The sequence below is a fragment of the Pinus tabuliformis genome, chromosome 2_2 (genome assembly GCF_031772625.1).
Source record: "Pinus tabuliformis cultivar Carrire ecotype Pingquan chromosome 2_2, CPIR1, whole genome shotgun sequence".
NCBI lineage: Eukaryota > Viridiplantae > Streptophyta > Pinopsida > Pinales > Pinaceae > Pinus > Pinus tabuliformis.
The window spans coordinates 1080520538-1080545029 of NC_142300.1; the positions used below are offsets into that span (position 1 = coordinate 1080520538).

General features: G+C 38.0%; 1 protein-coding gene across 1 annotated transcript in view; it reads right to left on the reverse strand.

Annotated features, from left to right (window-relative positions):
• Nucleotides 1-2035: 2035 nt before the first annotated feature.
• Nucleotides 2036-24492, reverse strand: part of LOC149197135 (uncharacterized) — a 249099-nt gene continuing 226642 nt past the window's right edge. The window contains exon 13 of the mRNA XM_089405742.1: nucleotides 2036-2303. Within this exon, the coding sequence (XP_089261868.1) occupies nucleotides 2180-2303 (124 nt within the window). The 3' untranslated portion in view covers nucleotides 2036-2179. The remainder of the gene's footprint in view (nucleotides 2304-24492) is intronic.

Below are 24492 nucleotides of genomic sequence, written 5' to 3' on the forward strand. Positions count from 1 at the left end.
CGAGGAAAAAGTGTACTAGGCACCCATATGCCACCATGATTGATGACCCTACTTCAACCTTGTGCACATATTATTTTCATTAAAGATGGAAAGACAATACATGCATTCACAACTTCAATCGATTCTTAGTAGAGGGTAGAGCTTTGCAATACAACAACCCACGCAATAACAATATCACAGTGCGACCACACGACCAGAGTTGAGATTCTCATTGGTCAACATAATCTCTGCTTGCACCAACAGCCTTCTCGGCCACCACAATCAACACGGCCCCAACCACATCAAAGATTCAACTGCCACTCAAGCCCACCTTGATCATGACAAAGTGGAAACAACGGTGTTTGGCTTGTCAAGAATAAGTTAAGCAACAGAAATGGAACAAGCCTTATCTAGAATAGAAATGGCATTGTGCCTGGAGCCACAAAGATGATGACGACATCAGAGTTTGACAGACGAGCAAGGAAGAATGAGTTTGAGAGACAGATTTCCTATCGAGTGAATTGAGATTACGCTTTGCACAAGGGTTCACTGGGAGTTGGCACGATCGTGGCTGCCACCTGCCAGACAAGCGAACGTGCAAGTGTTTTTGTACTCTGCAAATCGGTATGAAAATGGCGAGAATATCTACTGAGCAGAGAAGAGGTGGAGACAAGATCTTGTCAGAAGAGGTGGAGTCAAGCTCATTCTATTCTATTCATAAGAGGTTTCATTTATGAGCATTGGTAGAGGTGAACATTATGAGCATTGATAGTCAAGCTTCATTATGAAAAGCAGACATTATGAGTGTTGGTAGAGCATTACACATTTATGAGTGTTGGTAGAGCATAGAACATTTATGAGTGTTGGACGACACAAAGATACCAGGCAGAAATAGAAGAATGAGCACACAGTTACCACAGTGAGAGACAGGCATTTTTAACAAGCCACGGAATTGACAGAGGTGTTAGGAAGAGCAGCAAAAAGGAGTTACAATGGGCAGAGGACTAAATTTGGGACCTGTGCTCTGATACCATGCCAGGTCAGGATGGTAACTCCAATGTATTGGACTTCTAATTCCTATTCCAAGCTCTCTTCAAATTATTTACATATTCTGCTCAATTTAGGTGTCTAACACCATTTTTTGGCAATATGGGATGGCCTATAAAACAAGGTTAGATATCTTCCAGCATTCACTTGAGGGGAAAGCAAGAACATCCAAAAATATGTACTATTAATGGAATTCATAAACTTAATTACCCAAAAAAAAAAACAAAAAACTGTGAACTGTTCTCTTTCACTTTCATCTTGAAACAATGTTAAAGCTACAGTCCCATCCTACCTCAATTTGAAAGAGTGTCCAGACTGCTGATTATAATTTGTGTCGTTTATACTTGTAAAATAAATCCTGATCTGGGCCAGCCTCTCCCTCTCTGAGACAGGGCCGACTTTCACACAAAGTTTAGTACTGTAAATTTGTATTTCCCTGCTCTCTATGCAATTCATGTAGAGAAGGATCACATCTGTCATGCTAAAATCATAAAAACCACAGGTCCTCCTTACAGCTGTGAGGACCATGTGAGAAATATACAAGGAATTATCACCAATAACTGACTTGCACGAGGAGAAAGTTGACCCTAACAACTCAGAGTATATTCACCCTAACAACTCACTGAAATAAGAGATTTTAGGGAGGTACTTTTAATGCATTCTCTAAATGTCGAGTCATGTTACAATGGAGAGTTAGACCATTAGTAAGAAAACATTTGTGTAACATTTAATGCTTCATGGCACATCTAACAATAAATGGTTTTCCACAACTAAAATAAGATGCTAGCATACAATAAATCACACATAATATTAATATGATAAAAATCAGACCAAGGAGATAATCTGGGAAAAAAATCAGACACAGGGATAAATCGAAAATTGTCACTCGCGAAGATTTTTCTACACTTTCATCACAATGATCACGAAGCCACTACTAAATTAGGAAAAAATTATCAGAAAACAGAAGGGTGGTATAAACAAAAGCAGTTGTCGAATAGAAGACACCAAATACGGGCAAATCTAATCAATGTTTATTATTATCATTACAAGTTGTTAAGCTACATTAAAAATCTGAGAGACTATCAGAGTACTGACCTAAAAATAACGTGTTTCTAAATAAATTACAATAAAAAATGCAATTAAGTTCAACGACTTAATCAGCTTCAAGTTCTGCACCAAAACGTTCTAATCGTTCTGCCTCCTCCTTCTCGTCTCGAATTAATGCGTGATTAATGGTTCCATCATCTTCCACAGCTTGTATTTGCCTCCCACCAAACCTGCTCCACAAGAATAAATAACTTCAGAAATGAACTAACATTCTTTAGCTTTAGTTTGTATAGACTCCCAGCCTTCCTCAGATGAAGAATATGAAGCCAGATATTTTGAAAATCACACAAACTTGTAGATTGCATGTAGAATAGAGAGACCATACACAGAGATCCACTACAGATTGACCACAACCAAAAAGAACTTTCCACATCTTTAAAATAAATCTATAGTTCTCAGATATTTTGAAAATCACCCAAACTTGTAGATTGCATGTAGAATAAAGAGACCATACATAGAGATCCACTACAGATTGACCACAACCAAAAAGAACTTTCCACATCTTTAAAATAAATCTATAGTTCTCAGATATTTTGAAAATCACCCAAACTTGTAGATTGCATGTAGAATAAAGAGACCATACATAGAGATCCACTACAGATTGACCACAACCAAAAAGAACTTTCCACATCTTTAAAATAAACCTACAGTTCTCATTTGGTTTCACCTGTCAAAAATGCTTTCTTGTGGCAACTTGAGGTTAACCTAGGGCAGCAAATATCATCTTTGAAATCCAAATCTAGATAAATAAAATGAAATTCACTGTCACCATGGAACTTTAGTGGGACTTCGTTATTCAAGATCCTGATGCACCAAATTTTGCATCTATGATGGAGCCTCTAGAATCTACATAGACACATACAAGTTTGATTCTTCTAGCATGTTCAATAGAGTGCATAGTAAATCTCACGATAATAGCTGCCTGATGCTTATTTTTCTCACAACTTTTTTGACCCATTTTCTGTTGGTTTTTACTAGGGCAATCCTAAAACACACAGATGTGCCTAACCAGAAACAAATTTTGCACATCGGACCTTATAAAACTGGAAATCAGATCATGCATACTAAACACAAAATTTCAGTCCCAAAACACAATTCTTATTAGTTCTTCAACAAGAATCTAGGGTTCCCGTACAACAGATAATGGCCCTAGAGGAAATTACATATACAACAATTACCCTAGATCTGATCCAGTAGATCAAGCACTAGATCTGTCCTTGATATAGCTAATCTAGATTTCCTTTGTTGCTCCATTCTATTTTCTCGAACCAAGTACAATTGAGTATCTCATTCACAGCAAACTTGAAATATTACTCATGTAGACCTCATGCTTACTTGAAAGAATCTCTCTCTCTCAAAGTATCGTGCTCCTGCACGTCTCTATGCTCTTGTTTAGACCCTCACAGCCCTCCATTGATCTGATGCCTACTCGGTCCTCTCGTGCAAAAAATGCTCTCTTGCCAACAACCTTCCACAAGAACTTTGAACCCTCAAGGAGTCTAAGGCCTACTTGGCCTTCTCCTCCACAAGATGCTCTCTTGCCAACCACATTCCACAAGGCCTCTCAACCCTCAAGGGGTCTAAGGCCTACTTGAGCTTCTCCTCTGCAAGATGAGTTGAGGCTTATTCGACTTTCTTCTTCGCAAGATGCTCTCTTTCCAACCACCTTCCACAGGACCACTCAACCCTCACGGGGTCAAAGGCCTGCTCATCCTTGTCCTCCATAAGATGCTCTCTTGCCAACCACCTTCGACAAGCCTTCCCAACCCTCAAGGGGTTTGAGGCCTACTCAGCCTTCTCCTCCACAAGATGCTCTCTTATAAACCACCTTCCATAGGCCCTCTCAACCCTCAAGCATTCTTAAGCATACTTAACCTTCTCCTCCGTAAGATGCTCTCTTGCCAACCACCTTCCATTGGCCCTCTTGGCCCTCAAGGGTTCTAAGGCCTACTCAGCGTTCTCCTCCACAAGTTGCACTCATGCCAAGCCACCTTCCACAGTTCCTCTTGACTCTCAAAGTTTGAAGCCTAATCAACCTTCTCCTCTTGAGAAGGTCACTCTCTTGTCGACCACATTCCGCAAGCCCTCCAAACCCTCTTGGCCCTCTCCCTTTGAGAGAATCGATCTCTCGCCAACTACAACAAGAAGGAATCCCTCACCCATGTACTTATACATTTCCAAAGGGTGCAATACCATGGGTCATCAAAATACCATGAGTCTATGGGTGCAAAGCCTCATCACTTATCTCACTTGCCCCACACGTAAGAATACTCCTTATGCTATCCAAAACATCAACACTCCCTCTTAGCAAGGGATGCATTCTCATGACACCACCTAAAGAGGCCCTACCTTCTAACCCGAAACACATTTCCACCCTTGATCCACTACCACAGTGGCTCCATACAACACAAAAGCAATTCCTGTTGTATGACAAACACTCCTTCCAAGACACCCTGCTCCTAGAAGCCTCTCGCTCCTAAGCATCCTGCATGGCCATCTTGTACCATGACTTCCTAAACTTGAAGGTTGTCTTCATCTAAGTTGTTGAGTCCCTCTTGAAATTCCTCACTCCCTCAAGTCTCTACATGACCTTCACTCAAATTTTTCTCACTTGGATCTCCAATCGCTATCGCAGCCCTTTGACATCTTGGTCTTGCATTCTTGATCCCTCTCCCATCATAGGAACATATATGACCTTTACCTGACCCCTGCAAGCTCAGATCTCTTCACAAGACCTTCACACCTAGGTTGTAATGAACCTCTCAATCTCTTGTGTAGATCTTTTCTCAAGATCCTAGCACATCTAATGAATGAATCTCTCATTCATTTCTCTCTATCTACACACCAGGGTACAACTATCCACAACTCCTTGTGTGAACAATCTACTCCATGTCTCACTACACTTGCAGATCTTGGCCTTCACAGCCCATACAAGCAGTGTGTCATACCTAGCCAACTCTCTTGGCATGGGTATGCTACATGCAATAGTTCCTACTGTTGAAAATTATAACTAGGTTCGGTCTTCATAATGACCTAATTGTAATCATGACATTGTATATTATTTATAAATAAAGAATAAAAAGAAAAATAAATTATATTTTATTTTTGTAGTATGGGTTTCATGCTCAAGTTTGAGTCAAAAAGCATGTTCTTCGTGCTTTTAGGTTTTCTAGGTCTTTCTAGTATAAAGAATAAATTTTTTCATGTGTCATAGTCCCATTCGAACTCATTGTAATAAAGAGAAATAATTATTTTATCAAGAAAAACCACTTATAAGCCCAAGACCAAGTCGGCCCAAGTAGCAGATCAAGTTAGCCTAAAGCAGGGGAATTTGACCCTCAAGAAAGGCTATAAAAGGAGAGGAGCTATAGCCATTTAGTACACTCATCAAGCACAAGTTCGATATGCAATAATGAAGGTGAAGAAGAGTAGCTAGGAGGACGAAGAAGAAGAGCAGAAGTCAAATTTTTGAAGTTAAATCTTTTCTTGTCTCGTTTCTAGGGCCAGTGAAGCTGCCAATTGCAAGAGGAAGAAGTTGTAGGGCTGAAATTCTATGAAGAAATTGCAGGGGTCGAAGTTGTAGTAGTGAATTTGCAATATCGATGTTTTGGAAGTTGCCTTAAAGGTGATCTTGTTGGGGGCTAGCTTGGGGCTTGGAGGGCTCATTGGCTTTGGTCTTTGGGTCTTGGAAGTCTCTTTGTAAGCATATTTTATATGAGAAGAGAAGCATTTTTCTAGGTTTTCCCCTTGGAGGAGCTTTCCCTATCTTGGAGCCTATATCCTGTATATGTTGTCTCTTTGTGATCTTCATTGTTTTTGGTAATTTCTTGATGAACAAAATTAAAGAAGCAACAAAAAGCCAACTAACATCACAAGTAATCATCAAGATAAGGAAAATAAGTTATAATCTGCAAGTCTCCAAATTTTCCAACACCTACATCCCCCTCTAAGAGTTGTTACCTATGCAAATCTCAAATCCAACTACCCTTCTCAGAGACCAAGCTCTAATACCATGTTAGAATTTTGGGCACTAGACTTAATGCACACACACAAAATCTGGTACTAGACTCAAATCAACTAATTAACTAAAACACAATGACGTAGCTAACTAGAAACAAGTTTTTGCACATTGGAATTAATAAAACCAACAACTAAATCATACACAGTAAACATAAATTTTAGCCCCAAAACACAATTCTCATTAGTTCTTCAACAAAAATCTAGTGCTATTACATATACCACAACTACCCTATATCTGATCTAGTTAATGAAACCATAGATATATCCCCAATCTAGCTGATATGGATCTCCTTTCTTGCTCGATGTTATTTCCTCAAACTCGACACAGTTGAGTATCTCACTCACAACAAACTTGCAATATTACTCATGCAGATATGTTGCTTGGCAGAGTCTCTCTCTCAATGTCTCGTGCCCATGCACATCTCTACGTTATTGCTTAGACCCTTTCAGCCCTACTCAAACCCTCTTGGCCCTCAAGGGGTCTAAGGCCTACTCAACCTTCTCCTCCACAATATGCTCACTTGTCAACCACCTTCCATAGGCCCTCTCAACCCTCAAGGGGTCTGATACCTCCTCGGCCTTCTCCTCCACAAGATGCTCTTTTACAAACCACCTTCCACAAGCCCTCTCGACCCTCAAGGGATCCAAGGCCTTACTCTACATTCTCCACCACAAGTTATTCTCTTACCAAACACCTTCCACAGGCCCTCTCAACACACTTGGGGTCTAAGTCCTACTCATCCTTCTCCTCCATAACATGCTCTCTTTCCAAGGCACCTTCCACAGGCCCTCATCCCTCAAAGGTCTGAGGCCTACTAGACCTTCTCCTCTTGAGAGAATCGCTCTATCACCGACCACCTTCCACAAGCCATCTCGGCCCTCAAGGATTCTAAGGCCTACTTGCCCTTCTCCTCCACAAGATGCTCTCTTGCCAACCACATGCCCTCTAGGTTCTTCGGCTCTCTATAGGCCCTCTCAGCCCTCTCTTGGGACAATCGCTCTCTCGCCAACTCCCAAAAGAATGGATCACTCAACCTTGTACTTATAATTTTCCAAAAGGTGCAATACCCTGGGTCAATAACATGGGTCACCAAAATAACATGCATTTATGGGCACAAAGCCCCATCACTTAGCTGACTTTCCCCACACATGAAAATACTCCCAATGCTACCCAAAGCATCAACATCAAGACATGTATGACTACAATAATAGTACTAGTAGAAGCACATGTTGAAAGTCTAATATTTATGATTGGAAATTACTGCGACGGGGGGTTGAATCAGTAATTCAAAATCTTTACTTTTGCTCAACTTAATTTTCTTCTTATGCAACTAATGGTTTATGTACGTGTTCTATTATTATTGAATTCCTTTTGCACGTGTTAGAGAGAGAGATTTGCAGATTTATTTATCAAGAATTCAAGAACATTCACACAACATTCAAGAACCAACACATGAAGACACCAGATATAAGTGGAAACCCCGAAGGGAGAAAACCATGAATTTTAGGCTGAAAGTGATGTGAAGGCAAGTTGCTACTCCTTATTACATCATATTTTTGTAGGCTCCAACCTACAAGAGGCTCCTACCTCAAAGGAAGCTCCAACTACCACAAATTTTCTGCAAGCTACAACCCATAGGAGGCTCCTACCTTAATAGGCTACAACTTGTTCTTTATCAAGCTACAACATAGAAAGGGACAAAAATCTCTCAATCACAACATCAAGTCACAAATGTTGGTTACCTCATATACAATTTTGTTGTCATGTTTACTATTGCACTGCTTCTCCTTTTCAACTTTGTGCCTCTTCTATTGCTGCTCATCAATCTTCTTATGCAAACTACTTCACTTCCAAAAGTTCTTTTTCCATTCCACATTGTATATTTTATAAGCAAGCCATATTGGTTGTTTGTATTCTTTGCAGGAATATGAAATGAGGCATTGTCTCTTGGTCTTCTAAAAACTATTCACAAGCTTGTCTCTTCATTTTCAGTTTTGAAAACAATTTGTAACATAAACTATAGCTGAAATAAAACAACTCAACCAGTAATGATTACAAGAGACAAATCAAATTTGTATTAGCTTGTATCATACATTTTATGTTCAATGAAAGCATATATTTTTCAGCTTGTGTCTCAATAGTTTATGTTTCATTTGACAATGTTTAGTGTTCACATTGATTAGCATAGCCTTTGCACTTCACATCACTTTCAACCTTTTTCATTCAAGCGTAGATTGTCACCAATTCAACATTCAACATGTAGCATGAATTACCACCAATGTGGTTAATGACATCAATGCCAATATTACCAACATTCTCCCCCTTTGGCATTGACAGAAACACAGTTATTCCTCCCCCTTTGACATCAACTGCAAGAGGTGATAGTGGCCAAGTATTCTACTTGTTCAAGTCAATTGACCATTGTGTTTGTTGTAGAAAATAATCAGTACTGAAAAATCTTTCTCGCAATGTCGCTCAGAACAAAATATCTTGCAAACATTTCAGGGTGTTAAGGAGGCTGTTTATTATTTAAGCTCCAGTTGCGTAGCAATTTACGCAGCAACTTACGCATCAATCCAAGTTGTGCATACCTCCAGTCCATATGTAAAAAGATGAAGCTAATGGGTTGTCATGAAATGTCCCTAAGAAAGTTATGAACTCATGAAACAACTCCGAAACTGAAAACATTCCTCCAACCCATTATCTCCCTTTTCTATCAAATGCACAGAAGACTTGCGCAACACCTGCAGCATCTCCAAAACTTTGACCATGTGGTGATTTTTCCTGAGCCAAACTGCTTAAGGCAACACCCACTAGCTATGATAACCTTATAACATTCCATAAAACTATCCAAACCTCAAAATTTCACTTGCTTTATCAAAATGGGGAATCATGACCAATGCGCAACATGTCCTGTTGTGTTTCTGCATTCTTCATCAAAAAGATAACCTCCATGGTTTTTCGGCCAATAAAAACGTTGGACACCATACTAATATATAAGCATCATAGCAATAGCCTATGAACACCTTTCATTACACCAAAATTAGATTCTCTACCATCTATCAATCATTCATCAAACAACCCCACCTTCTTTATAATCTCTAACGTCACTGTGTTGGTTGATTTGCAACACGAATAGGTGAACAGATTCTATTAGGAACACAACCCAATAAAACGAAGAAAAAAAATATATCAACACTACACTTGGTAATAAGAACATTGCCACCAATATATAAGATATCAAAAGCCATAACTCCAATGCACATATGTAGACGATGGTATAATCAATGATAAACGCCATCTCCAAATGCCAACGACGATGTTGATGCTCTAATTTGATAACTGATGGAAATAAGTCATCACAAAAACATTGTTTGACATACATTCCATATCAAAAATAAACTGTTTATTGAGTTTCTAAACAAACTGCATTTTGCATTACAGACATCTGGACAAAATAATAATAATGCCAAGATAATAATAACATTGGAGTTTAACATGAAAATGCTAGAAGTAGATGCTAGAGTTAAACGCTAGAGTTGATATGCCAATAGATGTTGGAGTTAATATCAATGGAGTTTAATGTGTGTAAGTTGCATATATAACGCCATTGAACACTGGAGTTTGGAAGGATATGATAAAATCGTTGAATGGAACACTGCATATAGGGAATGGAACGTTGCATATCAATTTTCCATATGGTGAATGGAATGTTGCATATTAATGCTGCATATGGAGGATGAAATGTTGCATATTTAACATTGCCCATTAACACTGCATATTAACGTTGCAGCCGCACCAGTGAATGGAATGTTGCATATTAACGCTACATATGGTGAATGGAATGTTGTAGCCACACCAGTAAATGAAATGTTGCATATTAACGCATTATATAAACGTTGTCTATGGAACAATGTTGCATTCAATAAACGCATTTTATGAACTTTGCATTCCGCGATTCAATAAACTTTGCATTATATAAACGCATTTTATAAACTTTGCATTAACATTGCTTGCAATTGTACCAACAGCTTGACCTCTAGGACTGCTAGGGCACAAAACCCTAAAAAAAAATATGAGAAACTGCTCAATGATATGCCCCAATGCTTCTGCAACGCCATTGTAATACCATATTAGCTCTTCTCCACACCACTAAGACGCAAAATCAATGTTGGGGACACCGATGTAATATTTTGTAGGGAAGTCATTCGATTTCAACGTTGGATGCAGTGCCTTAAAGAATTGAACGATTATATTAATCGATAGCTCTGAATAATTGAACCATGAATTTACTGTTGATTTTTGATAGTATCAGATGTGCTCTAAGTCTCAAATTTCGCAGAGAGGCTTGGGCCCATGTATTCCAAAGAACTCAGAAAGTGTTTTGGGAAATTCCACCCGAAGACAGTTTTATTAAAATAATTAATTATTTTTATGGGTCCCTAAGTCTAAACTATGGAAATTAAAATAATTAATGAGTATTAATGTAACTATGGGTGTAACTTCTAAAAGAAGACAAGGATCAAGAAGAAATGATCTTAGCCATTGATTAGCTTCTAATATGGGTCATTGAATGTCAACGAGAAAATTATATAAGGAGGTTTGAGGATCATTTGGAAGAGATAGAGAGTTGATCAGTCAAATCGAATTGTTGAAGCTAGAGGCAGCTCAGTGATTCGTAGTGATCACACAGAGAGGGGCAGAGGGAGTTTTGGCTAGAGGATCTTCTCCGGAGCCAAGAATACTCAGCAGACAGGCAGAGAGACACACAGAGGAGGCAGCGCAGAGGCCTCCAGCGCAGAAGTCCAAGTTTGCTGAGGAGGCTGACGTTTCTGAGCCGGAAGGGCTGGAAAAGGTTTCTGAAGGCGAATCGATTCCCAGTTGAGTTGACGCAAGGCCCAGCAGGGGTAGTGCAGAAGTAGTTGGGGAACTCATTGGTTCAATAGTCAGATCAACTGGGACTTGCAGTGTAGAGTGAGGTAATCTCACTAGTTTCTCTTGCCGAGTGGTATTCTCTATAACTGGATTGTTGGGAAAGCATCCAATAGTTGTATTCAAAAATACTTCAGCGAAATAATAAAAACCCTCAGATCTGTTCCACCAGTTTTCCCACATTGGGTTTTTTCAAGGACGTTTGTCCAAAAATAACTGTGTCATTTGTGTGTATCTTTATCTATTGTCCAGTTTCTTGTTTCGGCATATTATTTAAATGGTGTAGGCTACAGTGTATGTATTTCGATGTTTCATCGTAGGAAACTGTAAATAACTTGTTCATGTAAATCTAACAAGTAGAAGAAATATCATCAGTGTTGCAGTAGGAATTCTCGGGTTTAAGGAATTTTCACATTTACATTCTTCCATTCTTCCTCAAATGTTGCTCAATAGTCAATATCTCAATGTTAGATAATATTATTCACCCAATGATAGTCGTACCAAATAACATCAATCATCCAGACATGATATAGGTCAAGCATCTCCATTCAAAGGCTATTCAGTATCTAGTCAATGTGTAACGCTCCATTTACTTTGAACGTTGTAGTTTATTTTATGTTGGGTCTTTGTAATCAATGTTGGAGCATGTATTGAATTCATCATTATATTCCAACACTATCCATTCAACCATTTCTATTATAATAATACCATTTATACCATCGCTAGAATGATCCCATTTAAATAATAACACTGTGCCAGGAATAATGATATCACAAATAACGTTGAGCCAAATGAGTCTATGCCAACGTTATTCATAAATTTGTTTCATGAATGTTGTTGCAATTTTCATAGGTAGATTCCCATATCTTTCACCAAATTTATTGAGGAAGCCACAAGAAATATGTCATTCATCATGTATAAAATTAGGGTACACAACCCTAATTATCATATAGTTCATTATATACTCAAATCTACTTATCATATGCCATATTATGATTCACCATTTGCAACAGTAACGTATTTATGTAGGGCCGCCTAAATTCATTATCCTTCTATCTCCTATCATCCTATTCCCATTCTATCTCCTGACATTCTGTACCTAACTTTACTAAACTTTTGTTACTTCTTGCTTGTGACACCTTTTCTTCAACAACTCATTCTCTCCATTACATAGGTGAATTACTTTGAGCGCTCCATTCTCTTTGGGTTGCCATTTCCTTCCTGGTGCTTACTCTAAGTTTTCTTGAACTCTTAGGGCTCTCCCTTTTTCTTTGAAGATTTTTAATGCATGTAATTAATTAATGCTAGTGATGCCCTTTTCAATGGCATGTACTGGTAGCATTTTGTTCAACAATTTGATGTTCTTGGAATTTTCTTAGTATTGAATGCCCAGAAATTGCATCTTTGTAACGACCATAAGTCGTATACGCAGTGGAAATATTTAAAATACTTTGTAAACAAAGATATGCATCGTAGGACAGTAATTGTAATTGTATATTGAATAAAAGAATTGATGTAAGATGAGTACAAATGAGAATGAGGGTCCTGTATATATAGCCAGGTAAGTACCCTTTCACAAACAAGGATGTCTCTAAGACATGCCTTTTCATTATTACCTAACTAACCATTAGTTAATAATGAAGAGCCTCAGATCTACATTTCCTCCATCTGACTCTTCTTTTATCATCTTTCTCTTTACCTTGATGATGGATCCCATTTGGGATTTGAAACGTTGGTGTAAAAACTCTATTACTGTGGATTCTCCGGTCAAAAATTCAAAAAACCATTAGTTAATTTACTTTTATTTATTATTATATTTATATTATTATGATTATTATTTATTATCTATTTTTATTTATTTTTACATAATTTATGTTCATAACATTGCCTTCTCCTTCAAAAAGCTTTGTCCTCAAAGCTTACTGATGAAGAATCAGATCTCTTCTGTTGTTCAGAATATCTTCTTGTTCTGAGCTTTTATCTTTGTTGATACAAGATGATATGATGTTCTGAGTGATAGACAAAATTGTCGTACTGAAAACGGATTGGACCATCCTAGATTAATCTTCTGGGGAATCTTTTGATCCTTGGAGATGTGTGGTGAATAGTTATCGTATGACCAGATTGAGCTCACTTCAATATTCTTCGAAACATAAGTTTGTTTATGTTCTGTGTGATATAGATTTGTAGATTGATTAAGGTGTCTACTCTTGTGATTCGGATGTAGATAAGGAATTTTTCTTGTTTGAACTTCCTTAAACGTTTTTATGGTAGTTTCCTGATTTCCATCAGGCATTGTTGTTGTTGACTTAACTACTGAATCCTTATTTGGTGTCTCCTCTATTTGAACGACAACCTCTGAGTACGTTTTTACTTCAATAGGGTTTGGATTTGCCTGAACTATGAGATTAGTGGTATTGATGTTTGTTTCTTCAATTTGGATTGTTACATCTGGAGATTTTGATGCTTCCTTTGCGACAAGTTCTTTGAACCTATTCGTCAATGATTTCTTTTCGTCCTTAAGTTTTTTAATCTGTTTGAGCAGATTTTGATTATGATTTTTTAGACGTAAGCATTCCTCATTCTCTGAGTCAACTTTCTTTTGGCCTTTGTGCTTTTCGCTTTTTAAACACTTGATTTGTTCTACTAATGTTTGGTTAAGGTTCTTTAAACATAAATTTTCTTCTTCTTGTTCTAATAAACGCTCCTTGAGTTCCTTCTTTGATGCTTGAGCTTTCTTGACGTGTTCGAGTAGTTTTTCGTGGTGAACTCTAAGGCGCGAAATTTCTCTGTCTTTGTTGCAAATGACTTCTTCAAGCTCTTTTTGCTTCTTTGATATCGTTTTTTTGTTATCTTGAAACGTCAAGTCTGAGATATCCTTAAGGTCTTCTAATGAAGATTTTATTGATTTTGATTTACGTGTTATGTCTCGAAACATGATTATCTTCCCTTTATAAGGAAACATCAAAACTTGTTTCTTTATGTTTAACATGAATGTACCCATATCCTTAAACCAGGGTTGACCGAGTATGATGTTAGTGTTTTTATCCATCCTTACAACATGAAATTGAGATATGTAGTCATAATGACCTATTGTCACTTGTAGATCACTAATTTTATACTCGTTTTGGTCAAAAATATTTTTTTTACAACAATGCTTAGCTCTGGAATTAATAGTTGATTTGCCAAGTTGATGTTGATATAATTTTTATCATTGCTTGGGTTGATGGCGACATTAACTTCTCTTCCTTGGATACTTCCTTTTAATGTAATTACTCTGTGATCTGTAACTGAAAGACCATTATAAGAAAACCTTTCTTCCTTCATCATTTTAGAATTGAGCTCCATTTTTTTTTCAATGATTGATCCCATTTGTTTTGTCGAGATGACTTAAGGTATTATATTTAAAGTTCCTTCGGACTTTGTACTTCAAACCTCCTTTAAAAGTGCCTTTTTAATATATATATTATAATTCTTCAAAACTCTTTTAATCCAAATTCCTATTATCCTTAATATTTCAAAACTCCCTTGTATTCTTTTTATATAATTCTACTAACGCTTTTTTTCCTTTTGTATTTTAAAAAGAATTTTTTAAATATTGTTTCAATTGGCTTCTTTTAAATATCTTATTGTGCTCTGTATTTATTTTTTAAATTTCATGTAACTCATTAAAATTTAATTCAACTTCACTTTAACGTAAACTCTTAACTGATATTTTCTCCTTATGTAACCTTTTATAATAATACCCGCTTTGTACTTGTATATATTTTCAATAATTTTATGACTTGAACTTTTCTTTAAATACCCCTTTATAATATAATACTTCTCTTTATATATCTTTTATTTATAATTTTTTTTTTCTTTTTGAAAAGTTACAACCCTAGTGAAACGTGGTTATTCACCTTTGGCGTATATTATAAAATATATGTTCACTTATGTACTTTTGACTCGGTTAATGTTCTCCAAGTAAAAAGTAAAACTTACCATTCACATAAAGAGATTTTGTATTCCTTTTGTTTTTCTTTTACTTTTAAAATACCTCGGACTATTACCATTGGTTTCTAAAACCACAGGATTGTAAACCCCTTAATGAAGAATAAAGATAATATTATCTACTCTTACTTGTCTTACGTATAGTTTTAAATATATTTGGAAAGATTCCCTCTTATCTTTATTATGCACTTTTTATCAATAATGTAGAACCTTTTATATATATATATGAATGTTCTCATTCAAAATTTACATCGGACCATATTTATTTATTTATTTTTAAATCTTTTTTTTAATCTTTATATTTACTTATTTTATTTTTATTTTTTTCTTTTTTTGAATTTGATTTTTTTCTATATTTTTTTTAATCTTCTTTTTCACTTTTATTTTCTCTCCATATATATTTAAAAAAAAAAAAATTGAATGGCCAAATGCTTGATAGTGAAATGGAGAAACTCCAAATTCTTGTAGAGAAACGCTTCAACGACAACAATGTTGATGAATTTGACGGTCAATGACCAGAGGATCGAACAACTCCGATATCAATATAACAACCAAACGTCGTATACGCAGTGGAAATATTTAAAATACTTCGTAAACAAAGACATGCATCGTAGGACAGTAATTGTAATTGTATATTGAATAAACGAATTGATGTAAGATGAGTACAAATGAGAATGAGGGTCCTGTATATATAGCAAGGTAAATACCCTTTCACAAACAGGCATGTCTCTAAAACATGCCTTTTCATTATTAACTAACTAACCATTAGTTAATTTACTTTTATTTATTATTATATTTATATTATTATGATTATTATTTATTATCTATTTTTATTTATTTTTACATAATTTATGTTCATAACAATCTCAATGATTGTAGAGAATAGATTTTGCAATATAGTAGATTTGAATTTTTGTTCATCTACTTGCTATGAGATATATGAGTTTTATTTTCTGCATCTTATATAGATATAAAGAATACTCTCTTCGTATGATTTCATCTCTTCTTTTGTAGAGTTACTGGTGAATTGACTCTTCATTTAAATTTTCAAATATAGGAATTTGTTCTTCTTCGACTATGACGCTGATGTTTCAAAGAATTTCCATCAAAATCTCAATTTAACTCTTCTTGCATTTTAGTCATATACCATTAATATCACCCAAATCTTTATGGTCATAATACTGAAGTTGAAGGATTTGGAGAAATCTTGGCGATGCAATGAAATGCAGCACAGTGTCTTAATCACATGATGGCCTTCAAATTGTAGAGGAATTTTCATAATTTTTTTCAATATACATTTTTTCCTTTCCCCTTTTTTTTGCAATCACAAAAGGATCCATGGATGAAATGACCCTTTTCAGCAATTTGTACTTGATCATCTGTTGACCTAGATTCCTTCATATGAAAGTTGCAAATAATGCGGTTCAGATGTTGATCTCATGATTCTTCATGATGAAGACTTCTTGAAAAGTCGACACAAAGATGAATAACATCTACTCCTCTAGGCTTGATGGTAGCATACATGTTTGAAGATATCTCAGATTTGAATGTAATAATAATAAAAACATCGTATCTGTTGCATCGGTTTTCCTGCATTGGGTTTTTCCAGCGACGATTGTCGAAAAGTAACAATGTCCCTTGCATTGTCTCAGTTATTGCAGCTGTTGATCTGTATATGTGTGAAGATTGCATTTGTGTTTATTTCGATATTTATATTAATAAATAACTTGTTAATGGAAAGAAGTAGGAGATAATAAACCAAATAATGCAATAGGGATTTTTGATGTGTCAGATTTAGAAATTTCCACATGGTATCATAGGGTTGTAGATCATAGGAGGACTGAAGACACCAGCAGAAATCTGAAAATCTGCAACAGAAACAATTGTCTCGAGAGACAATGTTGTTCCAGAGCAGAAGTAGCAAGAGAAGAAGAGACACAGAGCCAACGTCATCATTTTGAGCCAAGGGAAAGGCCAGCACAGAGGCAAAGTGAGGCAGAAGAGGCTCACGAAGAGCCACTTCATCCTGCTCAACCAAGTAGGATTGATGCAGTGGGCCGAGGGAGCAAATTCAACCTTTGTCGAGATTGCGCAGATCCTGAAAGGCTCAGTTTCTTCAGTTGGCCAGGGGAGCAGATTCAACCTTTGTTGGGATTGCGCGGAGCCTGAAAGGTCCAATTTCTTCTATTAGAATATATTTCTATTCAGTAATGCTCAGTATTTTAGCTGTTTCTATTTTTTCTTTTAGCAGTTTCTTAGATGAAACTGTTTGTTCTATATTCTACATAGAAACCTGATGTTTCTATTATTGTAAATATCTTTGTATTATCATTGAGCTGTTTGCTCCATGTGAATTAATTCATTCATCATTCTTTTATGGTATCAGAGCAAGGTTAAGAGATTTCTTGAACAGTAATTCTCTCTGCATCGTAATCTCTTGAGTCCTTTCTAAGGTCGAGCCCTCTGTAAGCCAGGCAGCCTTCACTGAGTCTTAGCCTCGGCTTTGCTCGCTGTGATAAAAGCTTACAGTCGTCCATCTCGATACAGAAATGGATTCTTCCCTTGCATGATCTTTTTATTAAGGAAATAACTTTGGGGCGGTGACTGTTTTCATGGGAGTGGAATTTTTTTTGGCTGACCAGTTTGCTTGGAATTGTGAATCCGGCTATCTTCTTCTTCGCCTGGCGGCTACTCGACCACAACGTGGAATCCCTCAGCAATCGTGATCCAGGTGTTTTTCCCTCAAAACTCATTTGTTTTTCTTGAAAGTCGGAGTCGTGGTTTGAAACTTCGATCTGCAGGCAAAATCGTGGTTTCAAAATCGTGGTTTTTATTGCAACTCTGTCAAAATCCGTGGATATCTGTGGATACGCATGCAATTTCAATCCCGTTGATAGATATTTGAAACCCGTGGTTAAATATATATATTTTTTTGAAACCCGTGGATATATACTGCAGACCCGTGGATACATATTTGAAAATCGTGGTTCATTTCGTGGATATATTTGAAACCCGTTAAATATATTTCAAAATCCGTGGATACAAATCTCGCAGGTGGTTAATCGTGGTTAAATATATATTTCTTGAAACCCGTGGATATATACTGCAGACCCGTGGATAAATATTTCCGTGGATACATTTGAAACCAGTTATATATATTCCAAAATCCGTGGATACAAATCTCGAACCTGCGATCTTTCGCGTTATCAGCACCTGTGTTTATTTCAAACCTGTGTATTTTTTAAACACGTATATACCTGAGACGCATATACCTGAGCCGTGACGTGAAGCTCACGTGGGCCAATTTATTAAGATCTTCGTATTTGTTTTGTGGGCCAATATATCCGTGGTGTTTGCCGGCAGTTTAAAAGTGAAGCTGAGACAGCATATGTGGGTCCCTCTTTCAATATTTGCATTTGCTGTATGTATGGTTCTGGTTGCCGGCAGTGGGTTACCAATCAGCGGAATTTTTTTTCTCTTGTGATCCTGATAGTCTTCATTACAAACTCAGACCTGTGACACCTGTTTATGGCATCAGTATACACGTGTGGTAGACCTGCATTCTCTTGTGGGAAACTGTATTCTCAGAACTATATCTTTTTTAGCAGGACAAAGTCTGTTTTTTAATTTACTTCAGGATAAACAGGCAGCAACATTGTTCTTGTGTGGCAGACTTCTGTATTTTTCTTTGGGAAAATGGCCACACTTACCAATCTGATGTTAGAAGGAAATCAACGCTTTAATGGCAGCAACTATAACATTTGGAAACAAAGAATGTTGACCATTTTTTAGTACAGGCGTCTTGATCAACTCATTTTGAGCAAAGAGCTTCGTCCCGGTACAGCCGGGACCGATCAAGATAAATTTGATGATCAAAATCGAGAGGCTGTTATGCTTCTCAAGCTCTCTGTCGCTGATGATCAGTTACCACAGATCCCTTCTGGCAAGACAGCTGCTGAAATCTGGCAACAGTTGAAAGAACTGCATGAGACATCTGATAAAAGCAGAGCTTTTTTTCTCAAAAATCAGTTGTTCTCCATCATAATGGACGAACATATGTCTTTACAGGAACATCTCAACAAAATTAAAGACATTCGAGATCAGCTCGAAGCCATTGGTCGGACCATGGAGGAGGAAGATATGGTAGTCATTACTTTGAAAAGTCTACCGAAATCTTATGAACACTTCATTGAAACGCTCAACATTACCACTACAAATGTTGATCTGAAGTTTCCAGATTTATGTACCAAACTTCTGCAGCAGGATCGGTGGAAACAACAGTTTGGTAGTAGTGCCTCATCAGTGCCCTCGGAAAATGCATTTGCTGCAAAATATCAGTCCTCTCAGTCTTTTCAGCAGAAAGGATCATCTCAGTCTTTTGATCCTAACAGGAAGAAAAGTGTACAGTGTAATTATTGTCACAAGTTCGGTCACATGAAGAAAGATTGCAGGCAGAGGATTGCTTCTGAACAAAAGAAACAGGGAGGGTCACATCAGACAGCGAATGTTGCAGAACATTCCGAACAGACAGATTCTGCCTTTTACGCCTTTATGGCTAAAAGGTCTTCAGAACATGTTCCTTCCTCTGCATGGTACATTGATTCTGGTGCATCACGCCACTTCTCTCACAGGCGTGACTGGTTTATTGACTTCTCACCTTTCAGTGATTCAGTAGTATTTGGTGGAGGTGAAAAGTACACTGTTGCTGGCAGGGGTACAGTTCAAATTCAGTCTGGTGGACGCACACTCATATTTCTAAATGTATACTATGTTCCTGGTATGGAGATTAATCTGCTCTCTGTCAGTCAGATTATGAGGAATTCTCCTCAGCTTGATGTTGTGTTCAGTGCACACAAGTGTTCCATCATTGATAGGGAGACCAGTCTCACAGTTGCTACTGGCCTAGAGGACCATGGTCTATACAGGCTACTTGACACCGGTGACTTTCCAGAAGTGGCTCTAGCAGCTCGTGTCTCTCCCATCAGTACTCTATGGCATCAGCGATATGGGCATCTCAATATGCAGTATCTCTCTCAGCTCTCTCGGGAGGGACTTGTGTCAGGATTACCTGATATTCAGACTCAGCAGTTGGGGGTATGCAGCGCCTGTCAAGCGGGAAAGCAACATCGGTCGTCATTCAAAAATGGAGAATCTTGGCGCGCATCCCAGGTACTTCAGTTACTTCATGCTGATATTTGTGGTCCTATGAATACAGCTTCTATCACTGCTTGCAAATACTTTTTACTTATTGTAGATGACTTCAGTAGAAAGATGTGGGTGTATTTTTTAAAAAATAAATCTGATGCTCTTAGTACCTTTCAGAAGTTTAAAACTTTAGTTGAAAACGAATCTGGTTGTAATATCATGACCCTTAGGACCGACAATGGGGGGGAATTTTGTTCCTCAGCTTTTACCAACTTCTGTGATATTCATGGCATCAAACGACAATTAACCACACCTTACACTCCCCAGCAGAACAGTGTTGTCGAGCGTCGCAACCGCACGGTTGTTGAAATGGCTCGTTCCATGTTACAACACTGGAGTGTTCCAAACAAATTCTGGGCTGAAGCAGTATTTACTGTTGTTTACCTTCTTAACAGATCCCCTACTCAGGCTGTTAAAGGGAAGACTCCTGAATAAGTGTGGTCTGGTCGTAAGCCTAAGATCAGTCATCTCAAAGTTTTTGGCTCAGTTGCATATGTTTGGATTCCATCTGCTAAGCGATCTAAGTTGGATTCCAAAAGTCAGAAACTCATGATGACAGGTTACAGTGATCATCACAAGGCCTATAGGCTGATAAATATAGCCACTGGTCGACTTAGCTTCAGTCGAGATGTAGTATTTGATGAAGACAGAGGATTCTTTCAGTCTTCTTCTTCTTAGCAGCTCTCTGAGGATCCGCCTCACAGTGTTCTTCTTCCAGTCAGTCCCTCTGATGGGAGGGATGATGTAGCATTCAAGCCAAGAAAGAAGAAAGGAATTCGAAATTCTTGCAGGGGCAGTAATTCGAATCTCCAAAGGGCTTGCGCAGTTCAAAGCTAAGAGGAATAGATTTCGTGGAAAAACTCTTTGAGTGATTCGACAGAGAGGTAAGTCTTTCCGATCAAAATTTGTTAGTGGTAGAAAGAACAACACAGCAGAAGATTCAGCGAGAGGGGTTGTCTTTGGTGGGACGCAATTTTTCCTGCAATAGTTGTTGGGACATGTTAGCATCGGAAATTGGCACAATATGGATACTCAAAGTATCTTTGAGTTATCTACCAGATTAGACGAAGAATTTGCATGCTTAGCAAATTCACTGGAGTACGAACAACATTTCACTGGAGTACGAGAACATTTCTCGAGCTATAAGGAAGAACAAATGGACTTCCAAACCACTATGGGAAAACAGAACAAAATGTACTCCAGTAGGAAGAGACACCATAGCATTTCAAACAAAAGCAAAGACCAGCATACGAGCCACCAATGTTCTGCATGTGCCAGGATTAGGAATGAACTTGATTTCGGTGTCCCAGTTACAGGATAAGGGATACAATGTATACTTCATGGGAAAGAAAGTATACGTCAAGCATCCAAGCTGGATGAAGAAAAGGCAAATTGGGATTTGAAGCAACAAGTTGTATAGATTGCAGCTTGAGTCACCAATGGCACTAATAGGTAGCAACTATAGTGGTGAGAGGAAAGGAAATGAATTAGGCGAATGGGGCATTTACACAATGGAGCACTGAGGATGCTTAGAGAGACTGTTACAAGAGTACCACTCCTTAGTAGTGAACATGATGACTTATGCAAGGGATGTGTACTAGGGAAGTACGCTAAACCAGTTTTTTGCAGAAGTAACAATAGAGCAGAATGTGTCTTGGGATGGATACACTCAGATATTTGTGGTCCTATCTCCACAAGAGCTCGTAGTGGTCGCAAATACTTCATCACATTTATCAATGATCACTCCAGAAAAACCTGGATCTATTTCTTAAAGACCAAGGATGAGGTATTTGATCGTTTCCAATATTTTAAAGCTCTTGTTGAAAATATGAAAGGGAAAAAGATAAAGGTATTGCAGTCAAATAATGGAGGAGAATATACGGACAAAGACTTCACAGATTTCTGTGCAAAGGAGGGCATCAAAAGAGAATGGCCAGCTCCATATAATCCGGAGCAGAATGGAGTATAGCAGAAAGGAAAAATATAACTATTGTTGGGGTAGCCAAAGCTATGTTGTATGATCGGGATCTACCTAGGTATCTATGGACAGAAACTTGCAACACGGCAATGTATATCTAGAATAGAACTCCTCATAGAGCATTGGTGAAGAAAACGCTCGAAGGGGTCTTCACAGGGAAGAAGTCGGAAGTCAGTGAACTTAAGATATTCAAAAATGTGGCTTACTGTCACATTACAGACGAGAAGTGTAGTAAATTAGATCAGACTACAGAAAAAGGGTATCTCGTAGGATACAACAAGACCTCAAAGGCATACAGAATCTACATTCCTGGCAGCAGGGCTTTTAGGAAATCTCGTGTGATGACTACAGAAGATCAATCAGGAGATGTTCCATTAGTCCAAGAGAAGCAAGGGTAACAAGGAGGACAGGGAGGAGGACGAACACCTAGATCGAGTACAGTGACTAGTACCAGTATCTCCTCCGAAGGAGGAAATGTAGATAGTTCTCAACATATGGAACAACAAGATTAAGAGGAGGAGTTGGTTGAGCTTCCCACCACTAGTGGTAGAACCAGCAGAGAAGTACGACAGACACTGAGGGACGCAGAGGAGATTGTTGGAGCTCCTAGAACCGAGAAAAGGCAGCATAGACCACTTGACAGATACCAGGCATTGGGAGCTCAGGTTTAAGAACCCTCTCCCTTTCAGGAAGTTGTTCAACACCAAGTATGGGTGGATGCCAAGGTAGAAGAATAAGACTCTATCATGACGAATGATGTCTGGGAAGTAGTAACTAGACCAAAAGATAGATCAGTTGTAAGATCATGATGGATCTACAAGATCAAGTATGATGCAGATGGCAGTATAGACAAGTACAAAGCAAGGTTTGTGGCAAAGGGGTATGCTCAGAAAGAAGGAAGACTATGAAGAGACCTTTGCCCTAGTTGCCCGATACACCTTTATCAAATCTGTTATATCCCTAGCAGCTCAAACAAGATGGGAGATTCACTAGATGGCTGTCAAGACAGCATTCTTGAATGGGGTGATAGAAGAGGAGGTGTATATAGAACAGCCCGAATGCTTTGAAACTCGTGAGAAGAGAACTCATGTTTGCAGATTAAAGAAAGCCTTGTTTGGGCTCAAGCAAGCACCCAGACCATGGTATGGTCGGATTGATAGTTACTTGCAGCAGTTGGTATTTGTCAAGAGTGATGTTGATCCCAATCTCTACTATTTGATGGTAGAGAATGAGCCACTTATTCTGCTATTATATGTAGATATCCTGTTCCCAACAAGGTCATCCAGGCTCATACAGGATTGCAACAAAAATCTTGAAGTTGAATTCAACATGAAGGATATGGGGTTAATGCATTATTTTCTAGGGTTGTAAGTTTGGCAGAAGAATGGGGAAATCTTCCTTGGACATGTTAAACACACATGGGTAGCAAGAGAGATATGAAAGATAAAACATGCAATTCAATTTTATTAACAAATGGTTTACATTTATAGTACATGTAGTGACCGTTGGGTTTCACATCCCAAGGTCTCTTGGACTGCTTTGGTCTATTCGGCTTCCACACTAACCCATTAAGGATTAGGTGTCCAACATTCCCCCCCTTAATCCGAAGGGTTATGTATGAGTCCAAGAAGAGAGTTGCAATACAAAATGTGCAAAAAATGCATGGCAACACTAGGCTGAATGTGCTCTATGAAATGTTGGTATAAAGGGCGGTGGTTTAAGGATGACCACCAACACTGGAACGCTTAGTGCAGTTCCCGGAACTCTTCCAAAACTGGCAAGAAACTGAAGTTTTCTGCTAGAGGAAGTGATCCTATTGTTTTAAAGAGGGAAACCTTCAACCATGAAAGGGAGGTCTCACCCCGCATAAAAGGGAGAACTTCAACCTGAAAAGGGAAGTCTCAACCTGTGATGGTTTAAGGATGACCAACAACTCTGGAATGCTTAATGCAATTCCTGGAACTCTTCCAAAACTGACAAGAAGTTGATGTCTTCTGCTAGAGGAAGTGTCCTCAATTTTGTTACTGGAATTCTTCCAAAGATGGCAAAAAGCTGAAGTCTTCTGCTAGAGGAAGTGTCCCAGATTGCCAACTGAAGGCATGTTCACGGGCATCTTTGTCTCTGGCTACAACTCTGAAACTGGTGTGGCAGGTTGTGGCTCAGGCTCGCTTGATGTGACTTTGAAGCTTGTAGATGACCATCATTTCCCCCCCTGTCAGATACAAGGTGA